The sequence below is a fragment of the Aptenodytes forsteri genome, unplaced genomic scaffold (genome assembly GCF_000699145.1).
Source record: "Aptenodytes forsteri isolate BGI_AS27 unplaced genomic scaffold, ASM69914v1 Scaffold111, whole genome shotgun sequence".
In the NCBI taxonomy this organism is placed as follows: domain Eukaryota; kingdom Metazoa; phylum Chordata; class Aves; order Sphenisciformes; family Spheniscidae; genus Aptenodytes; species Aptenodytes forsteri.
Window position 1 is genome coordinate 2331116 of NW_008794710.1, and position 12447 is coordinate 2343562.

Below are 12447 nucleotides of genomic sequence, written 5' to 3' on the forward strand. Positions count from 1 at the left end.
CAAATACCATGGTCTGGGAAGCTGCTTGGTCAGTATCTCTTTTTTGTACTGCTGATTCTTTCTGATTACATTTTGCCCAATACAGTGACATAAATCTGACTATTTTTCCACTCACAAATTTGCTCCATAAAGATTGCACACATTTACATTTGAGATCTGAAATGAGGATTAATTTGTGACTAGGGAGTAATTACTGACTCCCTGAATCTAAAAGAATTCAGTATCTTATATTCCAAATGAATCACCGAGTATTTTTTTGGATTTCACTTACTAGACTACTTAGCAGTGCTTTTGTAGGACTGAGCAAAGCTTATGTAAATTATCTAAAAATTCATGCAATTGAAATTTTATATTGGCCAAACAAATTAGTGTGGTAGGCAATTTTGGAAGCCAACTGTTTGCTCACGTAGGCAACTATTTATGGCTTCTTAAAATTATAGATGAGCTGCATAAATATTTCTCTTGGACAAAATTAACAGTCTTCGGTGCCAGGTAACTTCTTCCCCCCAAAATAGGCAGTAGCATATTGACTAAAGACTATTTTTTCACCTCACAATTTATTAGTTAAAATGAGGCTTTCATAATGATGATTACTGAAAATCCCAGAAATCTTGGTGAGTTGATGGCAATGTCTGAAAGCCCTGGATCTGGGCAGACGGAACACCTATCTTCTGTTATGCAGGGAGAAGGAAGACAGGGTCTGGCTTTCATCCCCTCCAAAACACTAGGATGAATTATTAACCGATCAAACAGTCTGACAGCAGCTAGAGGAGAGCAAGGTGATAAGAACAGTCAAAACAGATTTGCTCAGTGCAGATTAGTGAGACTTCTTTCACTGTTGGGGAGGAAGCTGAGTTGATAGAAAGAAAATGACAAACATGATAGATTTTGACTTCAGTAAGCCTTTTGACACAGTTCCACATGACATTTTCTATTTGTGCATATGATTTTTTCCTTTCCAAAGTGCAGTATTGGGTACCTTTCCTTGCTGAACTTCAACTTACTGATTTCAGGCCACATGTCTGATTTCTTATGATCTTCCATAGTTCTTGCAAATACTTTTTGAGTTTCTCCCTTTGGAGAGTTTGGATGACACAGTCGATTATAAAAGGCTCTGTTACCTCTCCCATATTATTAATGGATATTTTTATGATTAATTAACCCAGGGCAAACCACCACAGAATATCACTTGATATTTCTTCATATGACAGTGAAGTGTGATTACTACTCTCTCAGAATAGCTTTGCAGTTAGCTGAGCATCCACACTGTCATAATTTCATCCAGCCCACACCTACTGGACCTTATATTCTCTAATCTCAATATGAGGGACTTTTTCATACAATATGTAGTTAAACCACGAAATCCACTGCTTTAGGATTCTGTGGGTTCTAAAAACATACGAAAGTTGAAAAGTAACTAGACAAATTCAAAGAAAAAATTCTATCAAGGCTGTTGAAGACCAAGATATTACCTTCTAATTCTGGTACTCCTTGAGCAACAGCTTGTCAGGGTGAGAGGAGCAAAAGGGGAAAATGCCATGTTTGCCCCATTCTTGCACTCTTCTCTACTTACAGCCTATTGGGGATTCTGGGTAGGTGAAGGTTGATTCTGACCTAGTGCGAACAATGTCACATGGGACTGCATTAAAAGTCTTACTGAAAATCAGATTATACCAAAACTTGCTAAGAACCCTTGAGCTGGAAGTATTTGTCACCCCATTTTTTCCACTTGCTATGACTGGCTGTCACTGCAATGTATTTCTTCCTGTTCTGACCCCAGCAGAGCCACAGTGTTTCAATGGAGATATCCTGCATTACCCTTTGGATACCATGGAGGAAATGTGTTAGTGATGAGGACACTTACTGAAGTGTCTGGAGTACCCTTGTTTTAAGATGTACCATGCCCTAAGCGGGGAATCCCTTCTTGTATGTTAAGATCTATTAACATTAAAAGAAACACAGAACAAGTCTAAGAGCCCTTTCTCATGACATCCCAAAGCAGAATAACATCATCTCACCTAAGAAAGCTGGCTTCCTTGACTTCTGTGTGATACTGCAAAGGACTTCCTATATTCTTTTGTGGTCTACTACTGAATTATATTTTAACTCATTCCAGGCTTCGCACGGCTTGTCTCTGTCACAGGCTTTGGAAAGCACATTAGTAACATCTTGATGCATCACCTTATGGGAAATGCTTAAGGCATAATCTTCTCAATATAGTCATAGCTAGCCTCTTTCTGTGAACATTATATAAAGACCAAATGTGGTGCCACAGATGGCAAAATTGGACGCGGGATGCTTAATTTGAATAACATTCCCTTTTGTTCTATGCTGGTTTCATGGAGGGGGGGAGGAATTTTTTCACGTTTACTTCTGTCTCCCTTTCCATTCAGCCTGTTGCCTTTTCAAAGAAAGGCACTGGCAAATTGTTCTTTCTGTCCACTAAGAGTAAGACAACAGCTAAATTAAATTAACCTCAATTACTAAAAATTACAAAAAAGCCACAGTAACCAATCTTACTAAAGAATAACTAAGTTTGTAGAGTCCCCTTACTGTAGAATTTAAAGAACAGACTTCTAATCAACACATATTTGCCAGGGAATTATTTAGGTATATTCCATCCTGCTTCAAAGCACGGCATCAGGTTAGATAACTTACTGCTGCAACACGTCTATGAGTAGGAAATCTATTCAGTATTTCATTCCAGAGGGTACCAAACTTCTTCAGAAGCAAACTGAAATTAATGGGCACTCATTAAAAAGTAGCTTGTCTAGCCAGTCCTCTAAACTGAATCTGTGTCCAGGACAATGGGTGGAGGAGTCTACAACTAACCGAAAAACACAGAAAGTTTATATTGTCTCCCCAGAGAGAAGCCAGGGCACCAAGTACGCAATGCTACAACACAGGTATTTCATGAAGTAAACTAGGAAGTGATGGTGTAAGCAGGAGTTGCAGCCAAATTATATAAATGTCAGGAAAATGATGATGCACGTTTCATTTTTCAATGTCTTGTTTGTGCAGCTTTTGCTTGAGAGGAAGAGGGATGGAGCTGTAGGCAAAGCATGCTACTAGCAGGCATATCACGTGATCTGAGGCAACACAGAGCTATAAAAAGAATGGGATGTTGTTTGCCTTTCCTCAAGGACCACATCAACATTATTACTATTATGCTGCTTCTCCCAGGAGACATGTTAAAGGGAGACTTTCAAATTTTTCCAGTTTGAATGATATTTTATCTCCTAAATATTATTTTGCTTCTTTGTGAAATATATCTATTTCAATCTTTTCCTTTAGCATTCGTATGGGGCTCATCAATGGATGAACCCCAAGTATTCTAACTGAGGCAGAGAGTCTCATGACCACCTAACATATGCATAATGAGTGGAGATGGTACATGATTTCATTATGGACCTCTCCAATGGCTATTTCATTTACAAGAACAAAAACTCTACTTCTGTTACTGATAGGAGTACCTACTGAAATCCTGGAATTTATTGTTAGTAAAATCTGGTTTCTGCTAGCAAGCACAATATATGAAAACAGACCAGGAAAATTAAGCTCTCCCCTTGCTTTCTCCTGCTTCTTCTTCCCTTCTTCCCTCTGAGTAGTATATAAACATATGCACCTGACTTAATATTAAATGCTGTCAAATAGATTCAAAAAGAGGTAAAAAGAGCAGCTGAGAGGTTGAGAGTGGGAGGAAATTCCCCATCCTTAGTTCTAGGCATGAAAAAAATTTAGAGGAAGTTACTTGTAGAAATGAGAAGCTGCAAACCCTTCAATTGAAAAACTAAATTCATGTTGTTGTTCCTTTAAACAGCAACAATGAAACATTTATGAAGATTACTGAAATAAAATTAAGGCTACAAAGCAGCATTTCTCTTGAACTGAAAGGGCAAATTTGAAGGGAGCGGAGATATCAATACATCAGCATTTCCAGAGGCACAGCAAGTAGCTTAAACAGAAAAAGCATTAAAAACACTCCTCTTGGGCATAAAAAAAGCTACCACACATACCAGGAACTAAAGCAGACACATCCACCTCATTATGTATGAGCAGCATGCTCTGAATAAGCCCCACAAACCGATAGCACAGAAGGAACTGAAAAGGTGACAGACCCTATTCACAGAATGGCTTTAATATCATGGAATCATCTCAATGTAATTTTCATTTGTTTCCACAAAAAAGAGGTGTATTCTTCACTTAAATCACTGGCAGAATTATTATTATTTTTACATATATCTTAAACAAAGAAGCATTTCTGCAGTATCACGAAGAAGAAATTGTAAGAGGTAGGGATTTCCATACTTCACTATTTCCACCTATTAAAAAGAATGTCCCTTTAATTAAAGAAAAAAAAAAAAAAGATGGTTTACCCAAAAATAGATTTGTGGAAATTTACAAAGATCAGAAGAAGGTCTTTGTGACCTTTGAAGAGTCCTTATGTCCTAGACTATAAGAAAATATACTTGATAGCTGGATTTAGTTTAACATTTTATAGGTCATAAGCAGTTGCTCTGCCACTGGAAAGGATTTTTTTGCCAAAACCATTCTTCTGACATTTAAAAATGCTTGTCTGGTGTGTCCACTATTTTGCAAACACAGTTGGTATAGAATATAAGAAGGAAAAATTCTAACAAAGAAAGAAAAGAGTGTTTACTTGTTTGCAACTTTCCATTCCAAAGACCTCTCCCGTTGTTTCTTATTTATTGCAGTGCAAACGGAAATGTATTTCCTTTAGCAATTAATGGTGTATTCACATACAAAAACTTTCAGGTTTAGTTGTAATTTAGTGTATTTTTTTTTCCTAGTCAAGTTTTCCATTTTGAAATAGGAAAGAAAAAAATGTGCATGGATAATTTTTTCTATTAACATCCTCCTCTACATTCAGTGCACAGCAAAGGTACATGACCTACTCAGGAGCCCACGTGTTATGAAAGGATGCCCGCTTGCCCTCAGTGAATGAGATAGCAGAATTTAACACAACATGGGACAACCTTGTTCTAGTGTGCTGGCTTACTTTTCCAACAAGCTGGGTTACAAACATTTACTCCCATATTTTTAAATGGCTGAAGAATTTTCCTCACTGTTCGTAAGCTGCTATACAAAAGGTGTCATTAAAACATGCCCAGTAAGACACATGGCTGTTTCTGGGATCCACACTGAACACACCTAGCTGTACTATGCTTGAGCCTTCTCCAGCAACACTGCCTGCTTCCCAGCAGGCACACAAGAAGACTCTGAGATGTGAATAAACTGCTACCAGGTGAAAGAATTTATGAGTTATCACTTAATATACTTCAGGTCTTGCTGTTCCTGCCTTCTTCCTCTTCACTCATAAAAAGTACCTCAGGATAAATCAACTTTTTTTGCTACTTTTATGCAACTAAAACTAGAGAGCATCTTCTTAAAAAAAAATCCCAAGCCACAAAACTGGGCTTAGGATTAAACCTAGAAACAGTATTTTCAATTGCTTAATCAACCATTACACTTAATCCTCAACATACTATTGTGTTTATATTTTAACCTGTATAAGGAAATAAGTAGTTTAAATATCAAGCATGTTAATGGATTTTTATGACCATACTTACAGAAAAAACAGCAGCCATAGTCTCAACAGCACCAGTACTTAGAGTAACATAGGGGATTGTTTCATGATTGATCCCAGCTTCACTAAAGATGTTGTTTGTGTAGTACCAGATCTGTATCAGAGAGAAGAAAATGAGTTATTAATCATTATGGCTTGAACTACAACATACCTGTATTCAGTTCAAGCATCTGACCTGCTAACGGCCAGACTTGTTAAAACACTGAGCACTCCTGAATGACCGAGGGCTGGGCAGGACAGCAAATGAAGAGAAGGTGCAAATTTCAGACACAACACTGCTGTACTTCTGCTTGCAGACCCAGGCAGAATTACAAGCAGCTTTAACTCAGTTTAGCTTAATTCACTTTAGGAGTAAATCAAAGAAACTCACTTTAAGCTTGAACAAGAGGATACAAATAGGTTTTGTGTGGCTGAGCCGCACTGCTTAAAAAGCAGGTTTGGGTGGCTTTATAGAATACTTCAATGGCACGTAACAACAGAGGAGAGAACAGGAAAGAGATGCTGAGCGGCATGGCAGAAACTGCTCCTTTTCGGACAGAAGGTGTGAGATTTATCTCACACTAACCTCACTGCAGCGTGGACATCTGCAGTCAAGCCATCGCCCTAATCTCTCTTTATTATCAACAGGAAGAAAAGACACTTTTAGAGTGAGAGTTGCTTGGTGAAAAGTAAAAAGCTGCTTTTAGGTTGAAATGATTCATAGGCTAGAAGGAGCTGTCACTAATGGACAGAAACACAGGGAGCATAGCATTACTAGCTTAGAGAAGTCATTCATGTTTGGTCAGTGAAACCATATCCAGTGGTGACAATATCCAGACAGAGAATATATAGTGATAATACCCTAAAATAACAAGTCTGGTAAGTATCAGAGCCCCATTCACATCACAAATAAAGTATGAAACCCATATAATATTTATGTTGGACTCAAGGTGACAGCAAAGAACTAGCCAAAGATTTTGGCTGCCAAAAGCATGCAACAAGGAGAGACTGCCTTGGAGAGAGAAAAGATAACTGATTTACTAGAGAAGATGAAGAACAATTGAAACAACTGATTATCAGAAGAAAATAAAAGTTCTAAACCACAGCTGATTACCTGCGACAACAAAACTGAAAGCCAGAGAAAATGATGGCACTAACCATAAAAGTAGCAGTTGTATTTTTTCCCATATGCTGTCCATGTGACAAGCCCTAACAGGGCAAGCACTGCTAAAGAAAAGGCTTGTCTGATGAATGGAAGTGTTTTGATCGTGTGAGGAAAACCCTGCTGCCTGCCAACATATTATACACATGCTACATCTGTTCATCAAGCTACTAAACTCAGGAACTTTGGGGAGGAAAAAACAAAAGTAATCATAAATTCCCAACTAGCCCTTCAGCAAAGCTGCTTGTCCCACACCAAAGAAGAAAATCCAACTCATCTTATATAAAACAAAAATAAAATAAAATACCAAGGACTGAAAAGTCGCCTGTATCACCTTACAGATAAAGAGAAGCTGACTGAAGACTTTTATGCCTACTGCTGGCACACCAGCTCTCACCAGAATAGATGCAGTGACAGTAAGTGATAGCAGCAAACTTCTCTGTATGAAGTAATCTGCCTTCACGTAGCGTGCACTGGTGTTAACTGTGCATTTCATTGGCCTGGTGATACAGACCACAGACTGAAGCAAAACCAAGGATCAGCTCCCAATTCCCTCTGAAATGTTTATACCCAGTGACAAATTTTTGGGACCCAGTACTCTGACAACGTGTTTACCTCCCATACCTCTATGCAGAATATAAGGGAAAAAAGGTAGCATGAAACCATGATAAAAGTAATTTTTTTCTCCATACTACAAGTTACAAGATTGAAAAACTCATGCAATGAAAGTTAGAAACCATGTAATTTAGGCATTTCATTCTTGACACCAGTTTTGCATAGTAGGTAGAGCTTCTAAAAACGATGGCGGTATTGCAGGTATGCAGACCTTGAAAAAGAGGAAAGAGGCCGAAGAGTCACTTAATCAGACAACTCCTGAATGCAATTTGTCAAAATGTAACAACTAGAACATACGGTATTTCGCAAGTGGTTTTACAGAAGAGCATGCCTGATCATTGATGGTAAAAGTGGCAGTAAAACAGCTAGATTAACAAACCAGCAGAGCAAAGACAGGATGAGGTTCACTGACTTATTAGTCCCTGTAGCAGCACAAAAATAAATTAGGGTAAAAATTAACAAGATGTGCACATTTCAAAACAATAAAAGTGAATGTTTTTCAGCCTGTGTATCATTAAACAGGGAAATACATTGCTCTAGGATATTACCGAGATAAACTTACTAGGCTAATGATGACTACTCTACTTTCACTTAAGTTATTTGTCTAACATGGTTTTTGTTAGCTAATGATTTCATTAGCTAACAAAATTAGCTAATGATTGGGCTAAAAGTTTTGGAATTAAAGAGCTGTGGAAAACGGGGCAGAAGGTCCAAAAACCCAGAAATAACTGCTGTCAAGTCCAAATCAACACAGGGACATCTGACTTCCTACGTCCATGGTGGGTTGCTGTTGCTTCGCAGGCTGAAGTAAAACTTGGCAACTTTGGTCAGTTAAACAGCTGCCATGAGGAACAGCTGTACCTCTGCAGTCCGATTTCTGTGAGTTTGGAGGTAACAATTTAGCATTCTTGCCTGTAGATTACAGTTAGCTGCATGAAAGTTGCTTTCTTTGCTTATCATAAGGTTTTACTTCTATAAGCTCTTAAAGCGGCATGTGTTATACATTATCAGTGGCGTTCCCAAACTTTCTCACACCATTGACCCCTCTAGCATTGACTCAATTTTCCAGTCCTTTTATTTCTCATCCAGCTCCCTACGTACATTTCTTCCTAAGAAATTCAACTCTTCAACAGGAAAAGAAAGCAACAAAAAAAAAGATGGGCAACAACACAGACATACACTGTGTTGCACACTGCATACTCATCCCTTCCTACACTATCTGATGCCAGGTCTTCTCCATAGCAAATGTGAAGAGCATACTATGGTAGATCTTTTGCACACTGAAAACACGCATTGCTGTTTGGACCCCCATCCCCAGCATGATTTCTTGCCATTTGAAATACAGCCCTCTACCTTAAGGCCAGACCCCACAGAAGCCTAGGGATCCCACTTTGGGAATGATTCCCTTAAAGCAATATGCAGTACAGTATATTTCTTGATATGAAAAAGGATAAAGTTCACCAATGAGAACATCACTGTAGTTTTGTGTCTTCTTTAGAACTGAGATACAATGATGGAAGACAAATAGATTTATTATGGATGATATGTATCATGGATAAATTTTATCAGATGAAAAGAGACTAACGGATTCATTTATTTATGTCAATTTAGGTAAGACTGTCTGGTATTTTGTTATAATTGAATACATTAATATGATCAGGTCTTCACCAGGATTTCTGTTCCATGTGGAAACCAACAAATGTACTGTTTTTAAGCAAAACAAATTTTTATTGTAAAGTAAAAACCTTAAAAGGAAGCAAGTGTTCTCAGATACCAGCAGGATGATTACAGAAGTCTGCCAGTTGGTAATTCCCCCAGAGAGTGACCTGAGACTCTCGCCTGAAAGAAGTCCAACTTTCCCATATGCCCTGCCCAGATGGTAGCTGTGGAAAAGACCAGACTGACTCACAGGGCACTACAGACAAAGCAAATGATGAGAGCTATGAGTTAGAAGGAAGCGTTTGCAGCCAGTTAAACCTTGCTGACGCTGGCTCGTACCCAGCAGGTTAGCTCAGATGCAGCCAGGCAAACCAAGACCCAGGTTCAGCAGTATCTGTCACACCTGTACCTGCCCATTAATCTCTGAGCTTCAGGTGACTTGAGCGAGATCAGCCAGGAAAGACATGCAGAAGAGACAAGGAATTGAAACCTGGTCTCTCAATCAAGTGGTCCAACTATTTCTCTTAACCTCTCTTATCATTTGCTTGTTTTTCCTGGACGAATGATTTAAAAAATCAATTTCAGAATTCAGATTTTGTGTGAATAATTTTTTTTCATGTTTAGTGGCATTATAAGGCAGGAGAAACAAAGTAATAATTAAAAAAAAAGGTAAGGCTTAAAACAGCCAAGTTGTTTCCTGACAAAAATAGTTTTTCTGAGGCATATTTTCAAAGTGGCCACCTAATGATACTTCAAAACAACTCTGGTATTCATTTTGGACTGGACATGTCTCACTATCCCCCCACGCCCCCACTCAAGCTGTGAGAGTGTGGCTTTGTTCTGCCATGGAATACTGGACGGTATCTGTCATCTATTAAGTGTCCTCAAAGCCATGACACTCTTCTCTTTCCCCTGAAAATTTATCTGTGGCATTCTTTTTTTTTTTTTTAGGCAACGTGCTTCATTATTTAAGTCTGTTTTTTTACTATAAGTGTCATTTTATTTCACTTATGCGTTGATAAATCTTAGAAAGACTGGATTACAAGATAATTCCATTTCTTTTCTTAAAAAAACATCCACAATGAGAAACAAAATAGCCTGTCCATTTCTTTTCTTAAAAAAACATCCACAATGAGGAACAAAATAGCCTGTCATCAGCACCAAAATCCTACAATTAGAAGAAAACACCACCTATACAAACATTTTTATATTTCACTCCACAGTATGAAAGAATCTTCTAGTTCCCTCCTAGTATTTCGTTAAAAACTTTTAGATACCAGAGTTCTAACTGCATTAATCTTTCATACGGTCTTGGACAAATTACTTTGTATTAGGAGTTTTAAGGCTATAGAGCTACCTGAGATAAGCCTGAACTAGTTGTCTTAGATATCAGAGGCATTTACATTTATTATCACTGATTAGCCCTGGGGAAAAAAACTAGCTGAAGTACGCTGTAATGCACAAAGCCACAGTGAGAGCTCCTTTCAGCAGCGATAATACTGCCTTTCATATACATAAGCAATTAACGCCTTTGAACTATGACAAAAACCCCTTTTGCTTTGAGGCGCTTCATGAGAACATTCATGTTGCACAATGTAAAGCATCTAACCCAGATGTCACAAGCTGCAGCAAGGAAAGTTCTGGCTGGATATAAAGAAAACGCTTTTCACAGTGCAAGTAGTGAAAACACCTGGCACAGCTTGCCCAGGGAGGCTGTGGACTCTTCAACCTCGTTGAGTTTTAAATATCTCCTGCACAAGGCCCTCAGTAGCCTGAGTCAACCCTGAAGTCAGTCCTGCTTTGGGCAGGGTGTTGGACCAAATGACCTCCAAAGATCCCTTCCAACCTAAATTGTCCTGTGACCCTCTCCTAGCTGATGCAATAGGGTCAGACAGATGGAAAAGGAGACTTTGATATCCATTAGCCTCAGACACATTAATGGTCAACAGGACTTCTCACTATTGACCATTTTGTGTCTTTTTTCCTCTTTTGCTCCACTTTCCAAGAAAGGCATATTGAAATGCAGCTTATTCTTCAAATTGTATGAAACAACAACAAAAATCAAACATCCAGTGCAACCTCTTAAAATCACTTACCGGAACTTTTGCTGACTTCTATAAGTACAGAATTGAATTAATCCAAGCAGAAACATCTACTGAAAAGACCAAGTTTACCTACCTTGGACAAACATGGGGCCAGATCTTAACTGACCAGAAACAGAGAATCTGAGTATCAGAAGCAGAAGCTGCACACTCTTTCTTTGCTGATCTGTGCTACCTTTTCATGTGTTCCTTCAAAGTTAACACAACATGGCTTCCCCCACTTTTTTGTTTAAAAAAAAAAAAACCCAAACGATACAGCTCCCCGTGGACCTTCCCACATGCTAGTGTAACAAAATCATTACTAATAAGAAACAGCCAAAACCAGAAAGTCATAGAGGTTGCTGAATGGTATAGCACAAACCTTGTATTAAAAAGAAAAAAAGGAGCACCCCAAGAGATGCCATAGCCTGAAGAAGGACACTTACAGCATTTAGTCCACAGAGCTGATAGCAGCCCATGGTGACGACCACGGTAATGACCTGCCATCGCACAGCGTGGGTTCTCAGGAGCTGAAGTACTGACACTAACTTGGTGTTTCTTTGGACTCGAGACTCTGCCAAAACTTCTTCTACTTCATGAGACACGTCGTCTTTCCCAAGGAAGGTCTGAAATGCTACAAAGAAAGGACATGTAATTTAGGCCAGACACTTGGCACTATATGCATTTATAACAGACTCGTTTCATAGAAATGGAAATGTGTGACACAAACAGGAGACATAGATGGGCTGCAACTTAATTATTCTTCTACCAACAATTTCATTCTGCTCTGGGTATGAGCTGGCTCATCCCTGCAATTGGTCTCAGAAACTGCAACAAGAATACAAATTATTTGACAGCCTACCAGATCTCTCCTTACATTATTTCATATATAACACAGCCTAAGGTCCAGTGCAGAGTCAAAACCCTGTGTAATCTGAAAAAAGGGTTTAATAGCAAAGGAGTTCGGAACATTATTTGACTTGGCTACTTTTGCAGCCTAACAATATAGCAGACTTCATTGCTGGAGATAGATTGGATACAGAAGTAGTAACATGTAAAAATGTATGTAAGTCTGGTAAACCAAGAAAAGGCAGACATTTGAAAGGAATAGCTATTACTTTTCATATTACCTCTTGTTTTCACTAGCATATAGACAAGAATTCACTTTGTCAAGATGATTAATATTAGAAAGAACTACCCAGAGCAGTTCAAGACTTTCTATTTGTCAATGCTGGAGACACGGGAATGAATTTACCTGGCAAATGTAAGCAAACAACCAACCTCGTCTCCCCAGAAAACTGTATCATTTAGTATTTTATTATTGCACATCGATGACTTGCTGA

At 38.5% G+C, this 12447-nt stretch overlaps 1 protein-coding gene across 1 annotated transcript in view; it reads right to left on the reverse strand.

Annotated features, from left to right (window-relative positions):
• The window catches only part of SLC2A9 (solute carrier family 2 member 9), a 111679-nt gene that overhangs the window by 50858 nt on the left and 48374 nt on the right, over positions 1–12447 (reverse strand). Inside the window, exons 8-9 of the mRNA XM_019470625.1 lie at positions 11551–11738; positions 5592–5702 (exon numbers count right to left, since the gene is read on the reverse strand). Coding sequence (XP_019326170.1) covers positions 5592–5702; positions 11551–11738 — 299 coding nt within the window. The remainder of the gene's footprint in view (positions 1–5591; positions 5703–11550; positions 11739–12447) is intronic.